Source organism: Salvelinus fontinalis, chromosome 42 (assembly GCF_029448725.1).
Source record: "Salvelinus fontinalis isolate EN_2023a chromosome 42, ASM2944872v1, whole genome shotgun sequence".
NCBI lineage: Eukaryota > Metazoa > Chordata > Actinopteri > Salmoniformes > Salmonidae > Salvelinus > Salvelinus fontinalis.
The window spans coordinates 11,139,988-11,164,061 of record NC_074706.1 but is presented as its reverse complement, the minus strand read 5'-3'; the positions used below and the strand labels follow the sequence as shown (position 1 = coordinate 11,164,061).

At 50.6% G+C, this 24,074-nt stretch overlaps 1 protein-coding gene across 1 annotated transcript in view; it reads right to left on the bottom strand.

Annotated features, from left to right (window-relative positions):
- Positions 1-24,074, bottom strand: part of LOC129841026 (lipopolysaccharide-responsive and beige-like anchor protein) — a 329,530-nt gene that overhangs the window by 21,025 nt on the left and 284,431 nt on the right. Inside the window, exons 51-55 of the mRNA XM_055909138.1 lie at positions 24,013-24,043; positions 19,997-20,047; positions 19,040-19,164; positions 13,807-13,999; positions 4,140-4,205 (exon numbers count right to left, since the gene is read on the bottom strand). Coding sequence (XP_055765113.1) covers positions 4,140-4,205; positions 13,807-13,999; positions 19,040-19,164; positions 19,997-20,047; positions 24,013-24,043 — 466 coding nt within the window. The remainder of the gene's footprint in view (positions 1-4,139; positions 4,206-13,806; positions 14,000-19,039; positions 19,165-19,996; positions 20,048-24,012; positions 24,044-24,074) is intronic.

The window sequence follows — 24,074 nt, the reverse complement described above, 5'->3', positions numbered from 1 at the left end:
TTTCCACTGGGCCTAAGAGTTTGAGTAATGATGAGCGTGCATATTCTCTCTCCCCAGAAGGAGAAGAGTCTTCTAATAGCTAAGAAGAGGAGGAGCCACGCATAGTCAGGACAACATCAATTAAATCCACTTTGGCCCCTTATCGCTGAGTTGGAGGTTTGTGTGTGAGTGTGTGAGTGAGTGTGTGAGTGAGTGGGTGAGAGAGAGAGAGAGAGAGAAAAGACAAAAGAAATAACAGACTAAAACAAAGGCCATGTCTGTTTTAGACTGGTGCATTTCCTTGGCCTTGCAGACGTAGCCATCTATCATGAAGTGCTTTGTAGTGGGTAAGATATTAAGATATGCTGCGCCAGTTTCCCGGACAAAGATTAAGTCGAATCCTATATCATTATCAGAATCTCCATTAAAAATATTTCTTAGTCCTGGACTAGATTTAATCTGTGTCCAGGGAACAAACAGGCACATTAGGTTCTAGACTTCATCCTCCCTTTCTCTCGGGCTCTCTTCTCTCTCTCCTGCTCTAACTCAAGATGAACAGGTGTGGGTCCGGCCCAGGCATCCCTGACAGAGACCAGCACGCCATGTCTGACGAATATTTCAACCAATTATCAACATTTCCCCCTGCCATGGCAGCCCCGCCAGTCAAATACAATTTAGTGTGTTTAAACTGAAGCTCCTTGTGGAATGTGAGAAGTATAAATACAGAAATGACACGTTAAGAAAATATCCCCTCACCACACGCATTATACATGTGATGTGGAGCGTGGGCTGGTGCTGAAAAGTGACAAAACAGAGCTGTGAGTGAGTTGCAGAGATAGAATCAGTCGGGCATTCCGAGTGTGACAAAATACATTTTTAAAAGTAGAGGGGCTTTTTGTTTTCTTCAAAAATGTTTGAATGGCCTCAGACATATGCATGAACATCTATGAAAGTGCCCATGTTCACGTGTGCAACTAGAGGCGAAAAAACTCTACATCACCTTTACTCCACACACGGAAACACATACAAAGCTTTCCCTCGCCCTCCATTTGTCAAATCTGACCGTAACTCTATCCTCCTGATTCTTGCTTACAAGCAAAAACTCAAACAGGAAGTACCAGTGACGCGCTCAATGCGGAAGTTGTTCCGATGAAGCGGATTCTAAGCTACAGGCCTGTTTCGCTAGCGCAGACTGGAATATGTTCCAATAGGAGTTTACCACATCGGTCACTGGCTTCAGTAATACGTGTACACAGGCAAGCAACACTGAACCATGCATGAGAGCCGTAGCCGATGTGAGTAAGACCTTAAACAGGTTAATTTACACTCAAGGCCGCAGGGCCAGACGGATTACCAGAACGCATACTCAAAGCTTACAAGTGTCTTCACTGACATGTTCAACCTCTCCCTGACCCAGTCTGTAATACCTACATGTTTCAAGAAGACCACCATAGTCCCTGTGCCTAAGATCACCATAGTAACCTGTATAAATGACTATCGCCCCATAGGACTCATCTGTAGCCATGAAATGCTTTGAAAGGCTGGTCATGGCTCACAACACCATCATCCCAGACCCCCTGGACACACTCCAATTCGCAATCCGCCCCAACAGATCCACAGATGACACAATCTCTATTGGACTCCACACTGCCCTTTCCCACCTGGACAAGATGAACACCTATGTGATAGTGCTGTTCATTGACTACACCTCAGCGTTCAACACCATAGTGCCCTCCAAGCTCATCACTAAGCTAAGAACCCTGGAACCGAAGACTGGATCCTGGACTTCCTGACAGGCCGTCCCAGTTGGTGAGTTTGCCAACGACACAGCATTGGTAGGCCTGATCACAGACTACGATCAGACAGCCTATAGGGAGGAGGTCAGAGACTTAGCAGTGTGGTGTCCAGAACAACAACCTCTCCCTCAACGTGAGTAAGACCAAGGAACTGATCGTGGACTACAGGAAACGGAGGGACGAGCACGCCCCCATTCACATGGACGGGGCTGCAGTGGAGCAGGTCGAGAGCTTCAAGTTCCTCTATGTTCACATCACTAAGGATCTATCATGGTCCGCACACACCAACACAGTCGTGAGGGGGGGGGGGGGGGGGGGGGGCACGACAACACCTCTTCCTCCTCAGGTGGATGAAAAGATTTGGTATTTAAGATTTGGTAATCAATAGCTACCTGGACTATCTGCATTGACCCTTTTTGTACTAACTCTTTTGTCTCATAACATACGCTGCTGCTACTGTTAATTATCGGTCACTTTATTCTTAGTTATATGTACATATCTACGTCAATTACCTTGTACCCCTGCATATGAACTCAGTACTGGTACCCTGTGTATATAGTCAAGTTATTGTTACTCATTGTGTATTTATTATTACGGGTTTTACTTTTCTATTATTTCTCTATTTTATTTCTCTCTGCATTGTTGGGAAGGTCCTGTAAGTAAGAATTTCACTGTTAGTCTACACTTGTTGTTTACAAAGCAAATAAAACGACACACACACAGTATATAAAAAGGAGGGTCATAAAAAGGGGAGAAATGGATCTGGATGGAGATGAGCTGGTGGGAATGACATTTTAACTAGACAACCGTTAGAGGAAACGTGTGTGTGTTTGGACGAGAGAGAACGAGACAGAGAGAGAGAACATTTGCGAGGTCAAGAGAGCAACCAGAGAGCAACAGAGAGAGGAAGAATGAGAGAGAACAATAAAGGAGAGAGAGAAAGAGCTCTGCCTCTGACCACTCTCTCCCAGACAGTGTATCCTATACATCACTAGAGCTCTGTCTCTGACCACTCTCTCCCAGACAGTGTATCCTATACATCACTAGAGCTCTGCCTCTGACCACTCTCTCCCAGACAGTGTATCCTATACATCACTAGAGCTCTGCCTCTGACCACTCTCTCCCAGACAGTGTATCCTATACATCACTAGAGCTCTGTCTCTGACCACTCTCTCCCAGACAGTGTATCCTATACATCACTAGAGCTCTGTCTCTGACCACTCTCTCCCAGACAGTGTATCCTATACATCACTAGAGCTCTGTCTCTGACCACTCTCTCCCAGACAGTGTATTCTATACATCACTAGAGCTCTGTCTCTGACCACTCTCTCCCAGACAGTGTATCCTATACATCACTAGAGCTCTGTCTCTGACCACTCTCTCCCAGACAGTGTATCCTATACATCACTAGAGCTCTGTCTCTGACCACTCTCTCCCAGACAGTGTATCCTATACATCACTAGAGCTCTGTCTCTGACCACTCTCTCCCAGACAGTGTATCCTATACATCACTAGAGCTCTGTCTCTGACCACTCTCTCCCAGACAGTGTATCCTATACATCACTAGAGCTCTGTCTCTGACCACTCTCTCCCAGACAGTGTATCCTATACATCACTAGAGCTCTGTCTCTGACCACTCTCTCCCAGACAGTGTATCCTATACATCACTAGAGCTCTGTCTCTGACCACTCTCTCCCAGACAGTGTATCCTATACATCACTAACGCTCCGCTCCTCTGCTCGCCTCCTCATCAACAAGTCGTGAGATGAGGCGATGATATTGTCCTGACATCCGCCCGCCGCGCATTCTCAATCACACATTATTACCACATTCATATTCATTTATACTGACATAGAGCCTTTCCCCCGCTCAAATTAAACCAGAGAGAGAGAGTAGGAAAAACTGTGTGAGAGAGAAAGTGAGAGATGGAGAGAGAGGGGGATAGAGGAGAGGGGGAGAGAGAGGGTTAGAGTAGAGGGGGAGAGAGAGGGTTAGAGTAGAGGGGGAGAGAGAGGGATAGGGGAGAGAGAGAGAGACAGAGAGAGAGACAGAGAGACAGAGAGAGAGAGCGAGAGAGAGAGAGAGGAGAAGGGAGAGCTTGATGATGAAATACCAGTCCAGGCCACAGCTCATTGCATTCCAATTTGCATGCAAATGGTTTAGCAGAGGAGAGAGCAGAGTGGAGGATTTATTTCAGGGGATGAGAGGACGGGGGGGCTGTTGGTGGGCAGAGGCTGTGAAACAACAGCAAGCTACTGGCCAGGGACACTGCCTTGGGCCATCACAATGAATCCCAGAGACACACACAGACAGAGAGACAGAGAGTCACATGTTTGAACACACACACCAACACACACGGCATACCTATCAGAGGGTCTATTTCCACGGGCAGTTGGTACTGCTGGTCCTGCACAGAGGAGCCTTGATGACCTGAGACAGAGAGAGACAGAGACAGAGACAGAGACAGAGAGAGAGAGAGAGAGAGAGAGAGAGAGAGAGAGAGAGAGAGAGAGAGAGGAAAAGAGATGTGTGGGAGGAAGGAATGAGTGGGATGCAGAAAGAAGGATGGGTTTAATATCAGTGATTTGGCTCTGTGGAGTACTTTGGCTTCTGTTCCATATGGGAGATGCTAAAATGTAATTTGCCACACTCAAAGCCTATTGTCCCCCAGAGCGCTCTACCAAAGAGTTACATTTAGCTGTAAAACGGTTTTCTGTGACTCCAAATTGACTCTGATAATACATAGTAATAAACAAGTTAATAAGATAATATCGTGAATCCTTACATCTGAACATCCTCTAATAATACAGATTTGTACCAGAAACAAGTTAAAATAATGCTAATATCACAATTCAAGATCTAACCACAAACAATATCATATGAAATCCACTCATCAAAACAAAATGCTCCAAATTCAATGAGATCTACAAATCTTCATTGTCTTTGAGTTTCATAACGTCAGACTTCATCCCATATCCCCTTCCCTGTTATTCCACAGCAGGGTTGATGTTTAATAAATAAACCATGAGGAGTGAGGTTTTGAGGCATCAATGAGGAAGTGAAACCTAACGCTGGCAGAGTGCACGTGTCACATTTGATCCTGCCTTTTAGGAGGACCGCTCAACTGTCTCAGAAATCAACGTCCTGGGAAGATGAAAGAGACAAGCCTATTGGCTGCTCTCGTTGAGATACACAGATAAATACTGACTGAAGGTCTTTGGATACAATACTTTTTGAGGACAAACGTGTAGTCCTCAACCGTGTGTGCGGACAAACGTGTAGTCCTCAACCGTGTGTGCGGACAAACGTGTAGTCCTCAACCGTGTGTGCGGACAAACGTGTAGTCCTCAACCGTGTGTGCGGACAAACGTGTAGTCCTCAACCGTGTGTGCGGACAAAACGTGTAGTCCTCAACCGTGTGTGCGGACAAAACGTGTAGTCCTCAACCGTGTGTGCGGACAAAACGTGTAGTCCTCAACCGTGTGTGCGGACAAAACGTGTAGTCCTCAACCGTGTGTGCGGACAAAACGTGTAGTCCTCAACCGTGTGTGCGGACAAAACGTGTAGTCCTCAACCGTGTGTGCGGACAAAACGTGTAGTCCTCAACCGTGTGTGCGGACAAAACGTGTAGTCCTCAACCGTGTGTGCGGACAAAACGTGTAGTCCTCAACCGTGTGTGCGGACAAAACGCGTAGTCCTCAACCGTGTGTGCGGACAAAACGCGTAGTCCTCAACCGTGTGTGCGGACAAAACGCGTAGTCCTCAACCGTGTGTGCGGACAAAACGCGTAGTCCTCAACCGTGTGTGCGGACAAAACGCGTAGTCCTCAACCGTGTGTGCGGACAAAACGCGTAGTCCTCAACCGTGTGTGCGGACAAAACGCGTAGTCCTCAACCGTGTGTGCGGACAAAACGCGTAGTCCTCAACCGTGTGTGCGGACAAAACGCGTAGTCCTCAACCGTGTGTGCGGACAAAACGCGTAGTCCTCAACCGTGTGTGCGGACAAAACGCGTAGTCCTCAACCGTGTGTGCGGACAAAACGCGTAGTCCTCAACCGTGTGTGCGGACAAAACGCGTAGTCCTCAACCGTGTGTGCGGACAAAACGCGTAGTCCTCAACCGTGTGTGCGGACAAAACGCGTAGTCCTCAACCGTGTGTGCGGACAAAACGCGTAGTCCTCAACCGTGTGTGCGGACAAAACGCGTAGTCCTCAACCGTGTGTGCGGACAAAACGCGTAGTCCTCAACCGTGTGTGCGGACAAAACGCGTAGTCCTCAACCGTGTGTGCGGACAAAACGCGTAGTCCTCAACCGTGTGTGCGGACAAAACGCGTAGTCCTCAACCGTGTGTGCGGACAAAACGTGTAGTCCTCAACCGTGTGTGCGGACAAAACGTGTAGTCCTCAACCGTGTGTGCGGACAAAACGTGTAGTCCTCAACCGTGTGTGCGGACAAAACGTGTAGTCCTCAACCGTGTGTGCGGACAAAACGTGTAGTCCTCAACCGTGTGTGCGGACAAAACGTGTAGTCCTCAACCGTGTGTGCGGACAAAACGTGTAGTCCTCAACCGTGTGTGCGGACAAAACGTGTAGTCCTCAACCGTGTGTGCGGACAAAACGTGTAGTCCTCAACCGTGTGTGCGGACAAAACGTGTAGTCCTCAACCGTGTGTGCGGACAAAACGTGTAGTCCTCAACCGTGTGTGCGGACAAAACGTGTAGTCCTCAACCGTGTGTGCGGACAAAACGTGTAGTCCTCAACCGTGTGTGCGGACAAAACGTGTAGTCCTCAACCGTGTGTGCGGACAAAACGTGTAGTCCTCAACCGTGTGTGCGGACAAAACGTGTAGTCCTCAACCGTGTGTGCGGACAAACGTGTAGTCCTCAACCGTGTGTGCGGACAAACGTGTAGTCCTCAACCGTGTGTGCGGACAAACGTGTAGTCCTCAACCGTGTGTGCGGACAAACGTGTAGTCCTCAACCGTGTGTGCGGACAAACGTGTAGTCCTCAACCGTGTGTGCGGACAAACGTGTAGTCCTCAACCGTGTGTGCGGACAAACGTGTAGTCCTCAACCGTGTGTGCGGACAAACGTGTAGTCCTCAACCGTGTGTGCGGACAAACGTGTAGTCCTCAACCGTGTGTGCGGACAAACGTGTAGTCCTCAACCGTGTGTGCGGACAAACGTGTAGTCCTCAACCGTGTGTGCGGACAAACGTGTAGTCCTCAACCGTGTGTGCGGACAAACGTGTAGTCCTCAACCGTGTGTGCGGACAAACGTGTAGTCCTCAACCGTGTGTGCGGACAAACGTGTAGTCCTCAACCGTGTGTGCGGACAAACGTGTAGTCCTCAACCGTGTGTGCGGACAAAACGTGTAGTCCTCAACCGTGTGTGCGGACAAAACGTGTAGTCCTCAACCGTGTGTGCGGACAAAACGTGTAGTCCTCAACCGTGTGTGCGGACAAAACGTGTAGTCCTCAACCGTGTGTGCGGACAAAACGTGTAGTCCTCAACCGTGTGTGCGGACAAAACGTGTAGTCCTCAACCGTGTGTGCGGACAAAACGTGTAGTCCTCAACCGTGTGTGCGGACAAAACGTGTAGTCCTCAACCGTGTGTGCGGACAAAACGTGTAGTCCTCAACCGTGTGTGCGGACAAAACGTGTAGTCCTCAACCGTGTGTGCGGACAAAACGTGTAGTCCTCAACCGTGTGTGCGGACAAAACGTGTAGTCCTCAACCGTGTGTGCGGACAAAACGTGTAGTCCTCAACCGTGTGTGCGGACAAAACGTGTAGTCCTCAACCGTGTGTGCGGACAAAACGTGTAGTCCTCAACCGTGTGTGCGGACAAAACGTGTAGTCCTCAACCGTGTGTGCGGACAAAACGTGTAGTCCTCAACCGTGTGTGCGGACAAAACGTGTAGTCCTCAACCGTGTGTGCGGACAAAACGTGTAGTCCTCAACCGTGTGTGCGGACAAAACGTGTAGTCCTCAACCGTGTGTGCGGACAAAACGTGTAGTCCTCAACCGTGTGTGCGGACAAAACGTGTAGTCCTCAACCGTGTGTGCGGACAAAACGTGTAGTCCTCAACCGTGTGTGCGGACAAAACGTGTAGTCCTCAACCGTGTGTGCGGACAAAACGTGTAGTCCTCAACCGTGTGTGCGGACAAAACGTGTAGTCCTCAACCGTGTGTGCGGACAAAACGTGTAGTCCTCAACCGTGTGTGCGGACAAAACGTGTAGTCCTCAACCGTGTGTGCGGACAAAACGTGTAGTCCTCAACCGTGTGTGCGGACAAAACGTGTAGTCCTCAACCGTGTGTGCGGACAAAACGTGTAGTCCTCAACCGTGTGTGCGGACAAAACGTGTAGTCCTCAACCGTGTGTGCGGACAAAACGTGTAGTCCTCAACCGTGTGTGCGGACAAAACGTGTAGTCCTCAACCGTGTGTGCGGACAAAACGTGTAGTCCTCAACCGTGTGTGCGGACAAAACGTGTAGTCCTCAACCGTGTGTGCGGACAAACGTGTAGTCCTCAACCGTGTGTGCGGACAAACGTGTAGTCCTCAACCGTGTGTGCGGACAAACGTGTAGTCCTCAACCGTGTGTGCGGACAAACGTGTAGTCCTCAACCGTGTGTGCGGACAAACGTGTAGTCCTCAACCGTGTGTGCGGACAAACGTGTAGTCCTCAACCGTGTGTGCGGACAAACGTGTAGTCCTCAACCGTGTGTGCGGACAAACGTGTAGTCCTCAACCGTGTGTGCGGACAAACGTGTAGTCCTCAACCGTGTGTGCGGACAAACGTGTAGTCCTCAACCGTGTGTGCGGACAAACGTGTAGTCCTCAACCGTGTGTGCGGACAAACGTGTAGTCCTCAACCGTGTGTGCGGACAAACGTGTAGTCCTCAACCGTGTGTGCGGACAAACGTGTAGTCCTCAACCGTGTGTGCGGACAAACGTGTAGTCCTCAACCGTGTGTGCGGACAAACGTGTAGTCCTCAACCGTGTGTGCGGACAAACGTGTAGTCCTCAACCGTGTGTGCGGACAAACGTGTAGTCCTCAACCGTGTGTGCGGACAAACGTGTAGTCCTCAACCGTGTGTGCGGACAAACGTGTAGTCCTCAACCGTGTGTGCGGACAAACGTGTAGTCCTCAACCGTGTGTGCGGACAAACGTGTAGTCCTCAACCGTGTGTGCGGACAAACGTGTAGTCCTCAACCGTGTGTGCGGACAAACGTGTAGTCCTCAACCGTGTGTGCGGACAAACGTGTAGTCCTCAACCGTGTGTGCGGACAAACGTGTAGTCCTCAACCGTGTGTGCGGACAAACGTGTAGTCCTCAACCGTGTGTGCGGACAAACGTGTAGTCCTCAACCGTGTGTGCGGACAAACGTGTAGTCCTCAACCGTGTGTGCGGACAAACGTGTAGTCCTCAACCGTGTGTGCGGACAAACGTGTAGTCCTCAACCGTGTGTGCGGACAAACGTGTAGTCCTCAACCGTGTGTGCGGACAAACGTGTAGTCCTCAACCGTGTGTGCGGACAAACGTGTAGTCCTCAACCGTGTGTGCGGACAAACGTGTAGTCCTCAACCGTGTGTGCGGACAAACGTGTAGTCCTCAACCGTGTGTGCGGACAAACGTGTAGTCCTCAACCGTGTGTGCGGACAAACGTGTAGTCCTCAACCGTGTGTGCGGACAAACGTGTAGTCCTCAACCGTGTGTGCGGACAAACGTGTAGTCCTCAACCGTGTGTGCGGACAAACGTGTAGTCCTCAACCGTGTGTGCGGACAAACGTGTAGTCCTCAACCGTGTGTGCGGACAAACGTGTAGTCCTCAACCGTGTGTGCGGACAAACGTGTAGTCCTCAACCGTGTGTGCGGACAAACGTGTAGTCCTCAACCGTGTGTGCGGACAAACGTGTAGTCCTCAACCGTGTGTGCGGACAAACGTGTAGTCCTCAACCGTGTGTGCGGACAAACGTGTAGTCCTCAACCGTGTGTGCGGACAAACGTGTAGTCCTCAACCGTGTGTGCGGACAAACGTGTAGTCCTCAACCGTGTGTGCGGACAAACGTGTAGTCCTCAACCGTGTGTGCGGACAAACGTGTAGTCCTCAACCGTGTGTGCGGACAAACGTGTAGTCCTCAACCGTGTGTGCGGACAAACGTGTAGTCCTCAACCGTGTGTGCGGACAAACGTGTAGTCCTCAACCGTGTGTGCGGACAAACGTGTAGTCCTCAACCGTGTGTGCGGACAAACGTGTAGTCCTCAACCGTGTGTGCGGACAAACGTGTAGTCCTCAACCGTGTGTGCGGACAAACGTGTAGTCCTCAACCGTGTGTGCGGACAAACGTGTAGTCCTCAACCGTGTGTGCGGACAAACGTGTAGTCCTCAACCGTGTGTGCGGACAAACGTGTAGTCCTCAACCGTGTGTGCGGACAAACGTGTAGTCCTCAACCGTGTGTGCGGACAAACGTGTAGTCCTCAACCGTGTGTGCGGACAAACGTGTAGTCCTCAACCGTGTGTGCGGACAAACGTGTAGTCCTCAACCGTGTGTGCGGACAAACGTGTAGTCCTCAACCGTGTGTGCGGACAAACGTGTAGTCCTCAACCGTGTGTGCGGACAAACGTGTAGTCCTCAACCGTGTGTGCGGACAAACGTGTAGTCCTCAACCGTGTGTGCGGACAAACGTGTAGTCCTCAACCGTGTGTGCGGACAAACGTGTAGTCCTCAACCGTGTGTGCGGACAAACGTGTAGTCCTCAACCGTGTGTGCGGACAAACGTGTAGTCCTCAACCGTGTGTGCGGACAAACGTGTAGTCCTCAACCGTGTGTGCGGACAAACGTGTAGTCCTCAACCGTGTGTGCGGACAAACGTGTAGTCCTCAACCGTGTGTGCGGACAAACGTGTAGTCCTCAACCGTGTGTGCGGACAAACGTGTAGTCCTCAACCGTGTGTGCGGACAAACGTGTAGTCCTCAACCGTGTGTGCGGACAAACGTGTAGTCCTCAACCGTGTGTGCGGACAAACGTGTAGTCCTCAACCGTGTGTGCGGACAAACGTGTAGTCCTCAACCGTGTGTGCGGACAAACGTGTAGTCCTCAACCGTGTGTGCGGACAAACGTGTAGTCCTCAACCGTGTGTGCGGACAAACGTGTAGTCCTCAACCGTGTGTGCGGACAAACGTGTAGTCCTCAACCGTGTGTGCGGACAAACGTGTAGTCCTCAACCGTGTGTGCGGACAAACGTGTAGTCCTCAACCGTGTGTGCGGACAAACGTGTAGTCCTCAACCGTGTGTGCGGACAAACGTGTAGTCCTCAACCGTGTGTGCGGACAAACGTGTAGTCCTCAACCGTGTGTGCGGACAAACGTGTAGTCCTCAACCGTGTGTGCGGACAAACGTGTAGTCCTCAACCGTGTGTGCGGACAAACGTGTAGTCCTCAACCGTGTGTGCGGACAAACGTGTAGTCCTCAACCGTGTGTGCGGACAAACGTGTAGTCCTCAACCGTGTGTGCGGACAAACGTGTAGTCCTCAACCGTGTGTGCGGACAAACGTGTAGTCCTCAACCGTGTGTGCGGACAAACGTGTAGTCCTCAACCGTGTGTGCGGACAAACGTGTAGTCCTCAACCGTGTGTGCGGACAAACGTGTAGTCCTCAACCGTGTGTGCGGACAAACGTGTAGTCCTCAACCGTGTGTGCGGACAAACGTGTAGTCCTCAACCGTGTGTGCGGACAAACGTGTAGTCCTCAACCGTGTGTGCGGACAAACGTGTAGTCCTCAACCGTGTGTGCGGACAAACGTGTAGTCCTCAACCGTGTGTGCGGACAAACGTGTAGTCCTCAACCGTGTGTGCGGACAAACGTGTAGTCCTCAACCGTGTGTGCGGACAAACGTGTAGTCCTCAACCGTGTGTGCGGACAAACGTGTAGTCCTCAACCGTGTGTGCGGACAAACGTGTAGTCCTCAACCGTGTGTGCGGACAAACGTGTAGTCCTCAACCGTGTGTGCGGACAAACGTGTAGTCCTCAACCGTGTGTGCGGACAAACGTGTAGTCCTCAACCGTGTGTGCGGACAAACGTGTAGTCCTCAACCGTGTGTGCGGACAAACGTGTAGTCCTCAACCGTGTGTGCGGACAAACGTGTAGTCCTCAACCGTGTGTGCGGACAAACGTGTAGTCCTCAACCGTGTGTGCGGACAAACGTGTAGTCCTCAACCGTGTGTGCGGACAAACGTGTAGTCCTCAACCGTGTGTGCGGACAAACGTGTAGTCCTCAACCGTGTGTGCGGACAAACGTGTAGTCCTCAACCGTGTGTGCGGACAAACGTGTAGTCCTCAACCGTGTGTGCGGACAAACGTGTAGTCCTCAACCGTGTGTGCGGACAAACGTGTAGTCCTCAACCGTGTGTGCGGACAAACGTGTAGTCCTCAACCGTGTGCGGACAAACGTGTAGTCCTCAACCGTGTGGGGACAAACGTGTAGTCCTCAACCGTGTGGGGACAAACGTGTAGTCCTCAACCGTGTGGGGACAAACGTGTAGTCCTCAACCGTGTGGGGATAAACGTGTAGTCCTCAACCGTGTGGGGATAAACGTGTAGTCCTCAACCGTGTGGGGATAAACGTGTAGTCCTCAACCGTGTGGGGATAAACGTGTAGTCCTCAACCGTGTGGGGATAAACGTGTAGTCCTCAACCGTGTGGGGATAAACGTGTAGTCCTCAACCGTGTGGGGATAAACGTGTAGTCCTCAACCGTGTGGGGATAAACGTGTAGTCCTCAACCGTGTGGGGATAAACGTGTAGTCCTCAACCGTGTGGGGATAAACGTGTAGTCCTCAACCGTGTGGGGATAAACGTGTAGTCCTCAACCGTGTGGGGATAAACGTGTAGTCCTCAACCGTGTGGGGATAAACGTGTAGTCCTCAACCGTGTGGGGATAAACGTGTAGTCCTCAACCGTGTGGGGATAAACGTGTAGTCCTCAACCGTGTGGGGATAAACGTGTAGTCCTCAACCGTGTGGGGATAAACGTGTAGTCCTCAACCGTGTGGGGATAAACGTGTAGTCCTCAACTGTGTGGGGATAAACGTGTAGTCCTCAACTGTGTGCGGATAAACGTGTAGTCCTCAACTGTGTGCGGATAAACGTGTAGTCCTCAACTGTGTGCGGATAAACGTGTAGTCCTCAACTGTGTGCGGATAAACGTGTAGTCCTCAACTGTGTGGGGATAAACGTGTAGTCCTCAACTGTGTGGGGATAAACGTGTAGTCCTCAACTGCGTGGGGATAAACGTGTAGTCCTCAACTGTGTGGGGATAAACGTGTAGTCCTCAACTGCGTGGGGATAAACGTGTAGTCCTCAACTGCGTGGGGATAAACGTGTAGTCCTCAACTGCGTGGGGATAAACGTGTAGTCCTCAACTGCGTGGGGATAAACGTGTAGTCCTCAACTGTGTGCGGATAAACGTGTAGTCCTCAACTGTGTGCGGATAAACGTGTAGTCCTCAACTGTGTGCGGATAAACGTGTAGTTCTCAACTGTGTGCGGATAAACGTGTAGTCCTCAACTGTGTGCGGATAAACGTGTAGTCCTCAACTGTGTGCGGATAAACGTGTAGTCCTCAACTGTGTGCGGATAAACGTGTAGTCCTCAACTGTGTGCGGATAAACGTGTAGTCCTCAACTGTGTGCGGATAAACGTGTAGTCCTCAACTGTGTGCTCCAAAACTCTCTATTCTGTGTACCGGTCTTTGACGTGCTACATGAAATCAGACTTGATATCTCATATCCTACATATGAGTTGAATTTCAATGAATTGGTTAAATGTACATTTCAAGCCATAGGGCGGCGCACAATTGGCCCAGCGTCATCCGGGTTAGGGGAGGGTTTGGCCGGGTTAGGCCGTCATTGTAAAACAACAATTTGTTCTTAACCTACTTGCCTAATTAAATAAAGGTTTAAAAAAATCCAGCTGACTTCTACAAGATATTCCTACTTTAGACTCCATTTCCTACAATCCCCCTCTTACCGGCCAGGCCGTGCCACTTGTTGACGGCGAAGAGGCGGTTGGCGGTGACGGTGATGATGGCGGGCGCGGCGAGGCCCGGCTGGGTGTTGGCGGCCACGTGGGCCACGGGAGAGTTGCTGGGGAACTTCAACACCATGATCACATCCTGCTGCATCTGCTCCGTGAACATCAACGGGCTCTGCAGGAGGACATACTGGTGGTGATGGACAGATCAACGGACGGGTGGACGGAAGGAGGGAGGGAGAGGAGGAGTCCAATGGATGGATAGATCCACAGACGAAGAGCAGGAGCGAACGAGGGATGGAGCAGCGGAGGAGAAGAGGGAACAGCAGGAGCAGCAGCAGGACGCAGAAAAGAGAGTGAAAACGAGAGAGAGAGAAAGAGGGGGGAAGGGAGGAGAGGGACAGAGAGAAAGTTAGCTGGGAAGCTAGCATGGAGTGGCAGCACTCAGAGGCCAAGCTAGAGGGAAGAAGGCCAGTTGGAGAAAAGCTGAGGTACTAAAAGCAGAGTACCATTATTCACATGATGACAGGGCAAGAAAAACAGACACAAGAAAACTATTTCTCAAAGACAAAGTTTGTGTCAATACTAAGGAAGAACCAACAAGTCTCAGCATTAAAACGGGAGACAAACAAACAAACAGACCAAACGTAAGAGGAGAAAAGTCCACAGGATTGGTATAGTGTGGGTGTATGTGTATAGTGTGTGTGTGTGAACTACCCTTGTTGGCCAAAACTCCTCTGTTGAACTCCCCGTGATATAGTTGTTACAGTGCTCCCTCCCTAACACTCTATTAAAAGTGTCTGTAATGCCCATACAGATAGAGGACTCATCTTTGTATCTGCGTTACATTATGGCGTCTGTGATTGGTTATTGCCATCTATCTCCATGGTAATGCCTCATCAAATGTGGCACCATTAATAACCTGCTAGTGAGGGCTGCTGGGTAGTGGAGTCCTCCTCAAGTCTGACATTCTACACCATCTGTAATGAATCAAGAGTCTACTAGCAGTTACTTGTACTGGACCTCTAAATATAAGGACTAGTGTACATGCCAGACATGATCTATCTTTTAACAATAACAGAAATGAAAACATTCTTCCTCAGAATTCTCAGACTTTGCTCAGGTCTCTTCAGGAAATGTTCATTAACATGACAATGGTCAGAAGTGAACTTGATACTTTTATCATTGGTAACAATCAGTCGCCACATAAACGGTCAAATAAAAATCCCATTTTGTATTTATCTTCATATAAGAACTGACATGTGTTCCTGCCAAGCTTCGTCAAGACACCGACACTCACTTTAAACCATGTGAGTTCCCTTCTACTGATAAGAGTTGTTTTTACTGGCTCACACACATTATTCATCCTGCGCCCCAAATAGCACCCTATTACCTCTACATAGTGCACTCCTTCTGATTAGGGTTCTGGTCAATAAAAGTGCACTTCACATGAAATAGGGTGTCATTTGTTCAAACTGAGGAGTCATTTGCAGGATGCCTGTAGTGAGCTGGGGAACATACTATACATGCTTAATGTCAGAGGCACACTGAGGTAAATCTCTGTTGTTTTAACAGGCTACTAGAATACTCTGACAACGTCATTACTGAACACCAACATGGGGACATGCCAGGACCGGAGTCTGACACCACACTACACTCAGACAGGGGGACATGCCAGGACCGGAGTCTGACACCACACTACACTCAGACAGGGGGACATGCCAGGACCGGCGTCTGACACCACACTACACTCAGACAGGGGGACATGCCAGGACCGGCGTCTGACACCACACTACACTCAGACAGGGGGACATGACAGGACCGGCGTCTGACACCACACTACACTCAGACAGGGGGACATGCCAGGACCGGCGTCTGACACCACACTACACTCACACAGGGGGACATGCCAGGACCGGAGTCTGACACCACAATACACTCAGACAGGGGGACATGACAGGACCGGCGTCTGACACCACACTACACTCAGACAGGGGGACATGCCAGGACCGGCGTCTGACACCACACTACACTCACACAGGGGGACATGCCAGGACCGGAGTCTGACACCACAATACACTCAGACAGGGGGACATGCCAGGACCGGCGTCTGACACCACACTACACTCAGACAGGGGGACATGCCAGGACCGGAGTCTGACACCACACTACACTCAGACAGGGGGACATGCCAGGACCGGCGTCTGACACCACACTACACTCAGACAGGGGGACATGCCAGGACTGGCGTCTGACACCACACTACACTCACACAGGGGGACATGCCAGGACCGGAGTCTGACACCACACTACACTCAGACAGGGGGACATGCCAGGACCGGAGTCTGACACCACACTACACTCAGACAGGGGGACATGACAGGACCGGAGTCTGACACCACACTACACTCAGACAGGGGGACATGACAGGACTGGAGTCTGACACCACACTACACTCAGACAGGGGGACATGCCAGGACCGGAGTCTGACACCACACTACACTCAGACAGGGGGACATGCCAGGACCGGAGTTTGACACCACACTACACTCAGACAGGGGGACATGCCAGGACCGGAGTTTGACACCACACTACACTCAGACAGGGGGAGGGATGGAAAACAAAGGTGGAGAAGGACACAGCAAAGAGAGGTGTAAAGAGATTAATGGGGGAGTCAGAGAGAGAGAGAAAGAGGAAGAGGGAAAGTGAGAGAGAGCGAGAGAGCGCGCAAGGGAAGAGAGAGAGAGGGAGAAAGAGAGGGGGAGAAATTGCAAGTGCTAGGAAAATGAAGCGAGCGAGAGAGAAAGAAATGAGAGAGAGAGAAGGAAAGAAGTCCCTCATCTGCTGCTCATGTGAATGGATAGAGAAAGGTGCCTAGGACACGTCAAACCTGTCCAAACTCACCAGGCCCACCTACCACCACCGGAGAGGCCAAACAATTACATACAAGACACCTTTAAAACCACTTGAAAGGATGGACTCATATGCCCTCCTGCTCCAGTACTGGGGTCAGGTTTCCACTGGATTTCGAGAGTACGTGTGTCTCACCACAGGGAATTGAGGCCCTGCTCAACCACCTCGTGTTTATTTGTATAGTAAAGTGTCTCCCCATTTCTCCCCTCCTTATTCTACTGCTCCCTTCTCATCTCAGCAGCCTACTGTACCTCACTGTACTGCACTGTACTGTACTGTACTGTACTGTACCCTATTGTACTGCACCCTACTGTACTGCACTGTACTGTACTGCACTGTACTGTACCCTATTGTACTGCACTGTACTGTACTGCACTGTACTGTACTGCACTGTACTGTACTGCACTGTACTGTACTGCACCCTACTGTACTGCACCCTACTGTACTGCACCCTACTGTACTGCACCCTACTGTACAGCACCCTACTGTACAGCACTCTACTGTACAGCACTACACCCTACTGTAACCTACTGTACTGCACCATTCCCTACTGTACTGTACCCTACTGTACCCTAATGTACCGTATCATAACCTACTGTACCGTACCCTACTGTACCGTACCCTACTGTAATGTACCGCACAATACCCTAATGTACTGTAACCTACTGTGCAGCACTCTACTCTACTGTACCCTAATGTACTGCACACGACCCTGCTACACCCTATTGCACGCTACTGCACCCCACTGTACTGCACTGTTAATACACTGTTACTAATAATATACTGTACGCCAGGCCAGGATAGTCACCTTCTGATTTCATTAAGACATTAGAAGGGGAGGAAACAGAATCAACAGAACATCTTTTCAGGTACTGTCCATCGGTGGCTCGCTTTTGGAGTCAGGACCCCCGTAAGACATCACAGTGAGGGATGTATTGCAAAAGGAAATGATAAAATGGCATTCTACTGGGAAAGATGGGTTCATCTTTTAGTTGGAGTTAAGATCAGAATGAATGGTGGATTGGCCGCTGTGTGTGAAAATCCAGCACTTGCAGAGAGAGGAAATGAGGAATATACATACAATTATTTCTATAGTTATGTGAGAGAATAGCTGTAAGTAGCAGTAGAAGTATTGTTTTCTGTTAAATTTACTCCAATCAGGGAGGGATGGTAGGGGGAAAAATATTAAGAAATAAAAAATCTAAATTAGGGGGATTAGAAATTATGCAAATAATAAATTTGATAGATTGTGGGTTCTATCTGCAAATATTAAAACTGATCTACCCTCAAAAAGAGCAAACCTCACCCACCTGGCACTCCAGGCAGGCAAACGCTAACAGTGTTTGAAAGAATTCAAGTATTATTTGCACCCAGGTGTGGGGGAAACCCTAGACCTTCAACCTGTGGATGAATGGAGCATTATTTGGATTTGTGGTGAAGAGCTAATGGGGTGTTTGTAAACATGGGTGGCATATGGGCAGCGCTGTGTGCGTGTGTGTTTGTGTATATGTGTGTGTTTGTGTATATGTGTGTGCCAATGGTCTCCAACTGTCAGCACCACAGGGCCACCCCGCTAATGGGGGCTCTGGGGGGCTCAAGTCGGCACATCATCCACAGCCCCCCTCCCACCTCACCCCCTCTTCCTGCCCCTTAAAAGCCTGTCACCTTTGGGCCATTGTTCCCAGCCGGTCCTCCTCCCTCTGGTTCTCCCCTGGTCCCCTCGTCTGTCTGTCTGTCTAAGGTGTAGACTGGGAGTTTGGCTCAGGACCATGTTTCCACAGTGCTAATCCATTCACCCTCATCCGCCCCCCTTCACCCAAAATCACACCTCACCCCTCTCTGAGGACGATAGGAGACGGGTTCAAAACCAGAGCTTACGTTTCCCAGGATTAGGATGGAGGGATGATTGGGGGGAGAGGAAAGACTATAGACGGGCTAGTGTGAGTCAAAGCAGAGACAGTCATTTAACATACTAGCAGTCAGAGACCGTCATTTAACATACTAAAGAGACAGTCATTTGACATACTAAAGAGACAGTCGTTTGACATACTAAAGAGACAGTCATTTGACATACTAGCAGTCAGAGACAGTCATTTGACATACTAGCAGTCAGAGACAGTCAATTAACATATTAGCAGTCAGAGACAGTCGTTTAACATACTAGCAGTCAGAGACAGTCAAGGCTATTCCATTGGGCCTCTGGTTCTATCTACACTACTGAGGAGATGGGTCTGTATTGGGCACGGTATTGGGCACGGTATTGGGCATGGCGGTCAGTCTGGGTGTGAGCGTGCGCGTACGTGTGTGCGAGACTCACCACCTGCATGGCGGAGCTCCTTGGTGGGTGTGGCTCGATGAGCAGCTGACATGGGGTCTGTCCGAAACTCCTGATCTGTGCCTCCACAGCCTGGCGAGAGGGAGAGAGGTAGAGAGAGAGAGAGAGCGAAATAGAGCAGTAGAGAGAGACAGAGAAAGAGATAGGTGTAGAGGTAGAGAGAGCAGTAGAGAGAGAGAGAGAGAGAGAGCAGTAGAGAGAGAGAGAGAGAGAGCAGTAGAGAGAGAGAGAGAGAGAGAGAGAGAGAGAGAGAGAGAGAGAGAGAGAGAGAGAGAGAGAGAGAGAGAGAGAGAGAGAAGAGAGAGAGAAAAGAGAGAGAGAAAAGAGAGAGAGAGAGGAGAGAGAGAGAGAGAGAGAGAGAGAGAGAGAGAGAGCAGTAGAGAGCAGTAGAGAGCAGTAGAGAGCAGTAGAGAGAGAGAGAGAGAGAGAGAGAGCAAGAGACAGACAGGCGGGTTAGGTGGCGCTAATTAAGAGATATAGGACCATAAATGTCACAGGAGACGCCGCCTCTCAGCTCTGGACAACATCAGGGGCCACAGAGTCAAGGTAACACAGGGCTGGGAGGACAGAGAGATGTACTAGTGTATGATCAACACAGTAAAGAATACATACAGCAACAGAGGTAGGTGTGTGTAGGAGTACTCTAGGTGAGATGGGGCTACAGAGAGAGAGAGTAAATACAACCCAATACATTGTAAATACAACTCATATTTATGTTTATTTATTTGCACATTGTTACAACACTGTATATAAACACCCGTCCTCCCGGGTGGCGCAGTGGTCTAGGGCACTGCATCGCAGTGCTAGCTGCGCCACCAGAGTCTCTGGGTTCGCGCCCAGGCTCTGTCGCAGCCGGCCGCAACCGGGAGGTCCGTGGGGCGACGCACAATTGGCATAGCGTCGTCCGGGTTAGGGAGGGTTTGGCCGGTAGGGATATCCTTGTCTCAGTATGTAAAATGTAATAAAATGTATGCACTCTACTGTAAGTCGCTCTGGATAAGAGCGTCTGCTAAATGACTAAAATGTAAATGTATAATGATATTTGAAATGTCTTTATACTTTTGGAACTTTTGTGTAATGTTTACTGTTCATTTTTTTATTGTTTATTTCACTTTTGTTTATTACCTACTCCACTTGCTTTGGCAATGATAACATATATGTTTCCCATGCCAATAAAGCTCCTTAAATTGAAATTGAGGCAGGAAAGACAGAAGTTAAGTGAGAGACTGCTGAGAGACCGCTGCGCCATGCAATCTGACTGTGTGTGACTGCGTGTGAGAGAGTGAGTGTGGAGAAGAGCAGAGTACTATGTGAGACTGCAGTGGTTGAGCCGGGGTTGGCCTGGACTCTGGGAGTGATCTCATAGAGAAGGCCTGTACTGACTACAGATGGGATTTCCATGAGAAAACGTTGATGTGAACGGCACTGCTTATCCCTATTGTCTGAAACTAACCAGAGACGAGAGAGAGAAAGAGAGAAAGAGAGAAAGAGAGAGAGAGAGAAAGAGAGAGAGAGAGAGAAAGAGAGAGAAAGAGAGAGAAAGAGAGAGAAAGAGAGAGAGAGAGAGAGAGAGAGAGAGAGAAAGCGAGAGAGAGAAAGCGAGAGAGAGAAAGCGAGAGAGAGAAAGCGAGAGAGAGAAAGCGAGAGAGAGAAAGCGAGAGAGAGAAAGCGAGAGAGAGAAAGCGCGAGAGAGAGAAAGCGAGAGAGAGAAAGCGCGAGAGAGAGAGCGCGAGAGAGAGAGCGCGAGAGAGAGAGCGCGCGAGAGAGAGCGCGAGAGAGAGAGCGCGAGAGAGAGAGCGCGAGAGAGAGAGAGCGCGAGAGAGAGAGCGCGAGAGAGAGAGCGCGAGAGAGAGAGCGCGAGAGAGAGCGCGCGAGAGAGAGCGCGCGAGAGAGAGCGCGCGAGAGAGAGAGCGCGAGAGAGAGAGCTCGAGAGAGAGAGCGCGAGAGAGAGAGCGCGAGAGAGAGAGCGCGAGAGAGAGAGCGCGAGAGAGAGCGCGAGAGAGAGCGCGAGAGAGAGCGCGAGAGAGAGCGCGAGAGAGAGCGCGAGAGAGAGAGCGAGAGAGAGAGAGCGAGAGAGAGAGCGCGAGAGAGAGCGCGCGAGAGAGAGAGCGCGAGAGAGAGCGCGCGAGAGAGAGAGAGCGAGAGAGAGCGAGAGAGAGCGAGAGAGAGCGAGAGAGAGAGAGAGAGAGAGAGAGAGAGAGAGCGAGCCTCAGTTAAGCCCATAGACTCTGACTATACTTACTGTATACTAATAGCTGGGATTCATGTGAAATGGCACCCTATTCCCTATGTAGTGCACTTCTTTTGACCAGACCCCTATTTGTACTCTGGTCAGAAGTCAGGCACTACATAGGGAAGTGGATGTAATTTCAGATCCAGACCTATACTCTGCCCTGCCTGCCATCCTACCTTTCAGCTTTTGTGGAGGTGTTGTAAAAAAAAAAAGATGGTTCCTAATCTCTAACAGGTATGAGAAAATCTCCCGGTCGAGACTCAAGGCCTCCACCGACGCCAGTTGATATGTGAGCGTGAAAAAACCCAGGGCTTTGGTTCCCTCTCTCCCTCCCTCGCTCTCTCTCTCTCGCTTTCCCCCAGTCTGTCTCCCTGCCTCTTACCTCCCCCTCCCCTCCCTCCCTCTCTTTTCCCGCTCTTTTCTTTTCCCGCTCTTTCCTTCTCTCTCCCTTTCTCTCCCCCACCCTTCTTTTCTCTGCCACTCAAGCTTTGATCCCCCACTCCTCTCACAGCTGAGGAGAACAATGGGATCTGTCCCTCCCTCTTTATTTAGTGTAAATCCACTCCTGGGTCCATTAGACTGGGCCATTGATTACAAACAGATGATCTAGTCAGTGTCCCAAATAGTACCCTATTCCCTACATAGGGCCCTGGTCAAAAGGAGTGCACCGTTAAGAGAATAGGGTGCCATTTGGGACGCAGTCCTACAGTCATTAAGAGGATCTTGAAATACCAGAGAATGCATGTAGGGATTCTAGGAAAAGCCCAAGTCATTACGGCACTGGAATGGGAGTCAGGGCAGGGCAAGATGGCGATAAGCGCTAGCTAGCTAACCCAATGTCTTCACAGCATCACTGTTTGATGAAGGGGAACTAAAGAGGACTTTTACAAGATGATTTCAGATTTGCATAGAAATGTTGATGATGCAAAATAAGAACACTTTTCAGTATTTTCCGCAGCGTGAATGTGAGTGGTGTTTTCAGGCGCTAGCTCTAGCTAGACTAGTAGCTTGGCACAAGTCCAGCAGGAGGATTAAATGGAGGTGATTGATCAAAGTGTGTGAGCCTGGGGTGTGAGGGGTAGTCCGTCAGGACCCCTATGAACATCTGTGCCGGTGTAATTAGCTGTGGTCTGTCGTGTTCATCCAAAATACATTTGGCAAGAGCTATACCATATACATCCCTATATTATGCCATACATATTAAATACCAAATCATCCTTAATATATATTAACATTTCTCTGATATCACATTTTAAAAACCCCAAATATGATCAAATCTCTTGTATTAGTATACGATACAGACCACTTCCATCAGATCATGAACTGGACTGTGTGTACAGTATGGTGCGATGTCGGTCTCTCCCTACGGCCTCTATAGAGGACAACAGAACACGCTCCATACCGCCGTACCTCCTCATCCCCTGCCATTCAGCTGCCCTTCATGCTCAGTGACTGGAGCATCGCATGGCGGGCACCGAGGGCAAACGTTGATTTATCACCTCATTCCCATCCAGATGTGCTTGAGCCCACCACCTACCCACCCACGCATGCAGATTCATTACCAGGATCAGTGGGGAGAGGGGGGCTGTGGTCGGTCATTTCCCCAGCTAGAGGCCCATTACCCAGGCATGGCCAGGAGCCTGGTGCATGGTTAATACAACCGGACGGTAAATTGGATCTCTGACACCCACTATTTACCTTGGAGCTGCTCTGATGATCAGGGGAATAAATAAATCCACACCCCGCACAGCATGGTGCCATCAGAGAGAGAGAGCAGACAAACTGTGTGTGTGTGTGTGTGTGTGTGTGTGTGTGTGTGTGTGTGTGTGTGTGTGTGTGTGTGTGTGTGTGTGTGTGTGTGTGTGTGTGTGTGTGTGTGTGAGCGAAAGAGAGAGAGGAGAGAGATTGGAGGTGTATTGCATGAACACGCATATACATGAATGAAGAGGGAGGAAAGTGAGCGAGTCTAAGAAAGAGTTTGATGTCACCCTCCTCCCCCCTCCCTCCCTGTGTCCAATCAGCTGGGGGGGTTTCTCCACACACCCTCCTCCCCCTCCCTCTCTGAGTCCAATCAGCTGGGGAGGTTTCACCCCACACCCTCCTCCCCCTCCCTCCCTGAGTCCAATCAGCTGGGGAGGTTTCTCCACACACCCTCCTCCCCCTCCCTCCCTGAGTCCAATCAGCTGGGGAGGTTTCACCCCACACCCTCCTCCCCCTCCCTCCCTGAGTCCAATCAGCTGGGGAGGTTTCTCCACACACCCTCCTCCCCCTCCCTCCCTGAGTCCAATCAGCTGGGGGGGTTTCTCCACACACCCTCCTCCCCCCTCCTTGAGTCCAATCAGCTGGGGGGGGGGGGGGGGGTTCTCCACACACCCTCCTCCCCCCTCCCTCCCTGAGTCCAATCAGCTGGAGAGGTTTCACCCCACACCCTCCTCCCCCTCCCTCCCTGAGTCCAATCAGCTGGGGAGGTTTCTCCACACACCCTCCTCCCCCTCCCTCCCTGAGTCCAATCAGCTGGGGAGGTTTCTCCACATACCCTCCTCACCCTCCCTCCCTGAGTCCAATCAGCTGGGGGGGGGGGGGGGGGGGGGGGGGGTTCTCCACACACCCTCCTCCCCCTCCCTCCCTGAGTCCAATCAGCTGGGGAGGTTTCTCCACACACCCTCCTCACCCTCCCTCCCTGAGTCCAATCAGCTGGGGGGGGGGGGGGGGTTCTCCACACCCTCCCCCCCTCCCTCCCTGAGTCCAATCAGCTGGGGGGGGGGGGGGGGTTCTCACACACCC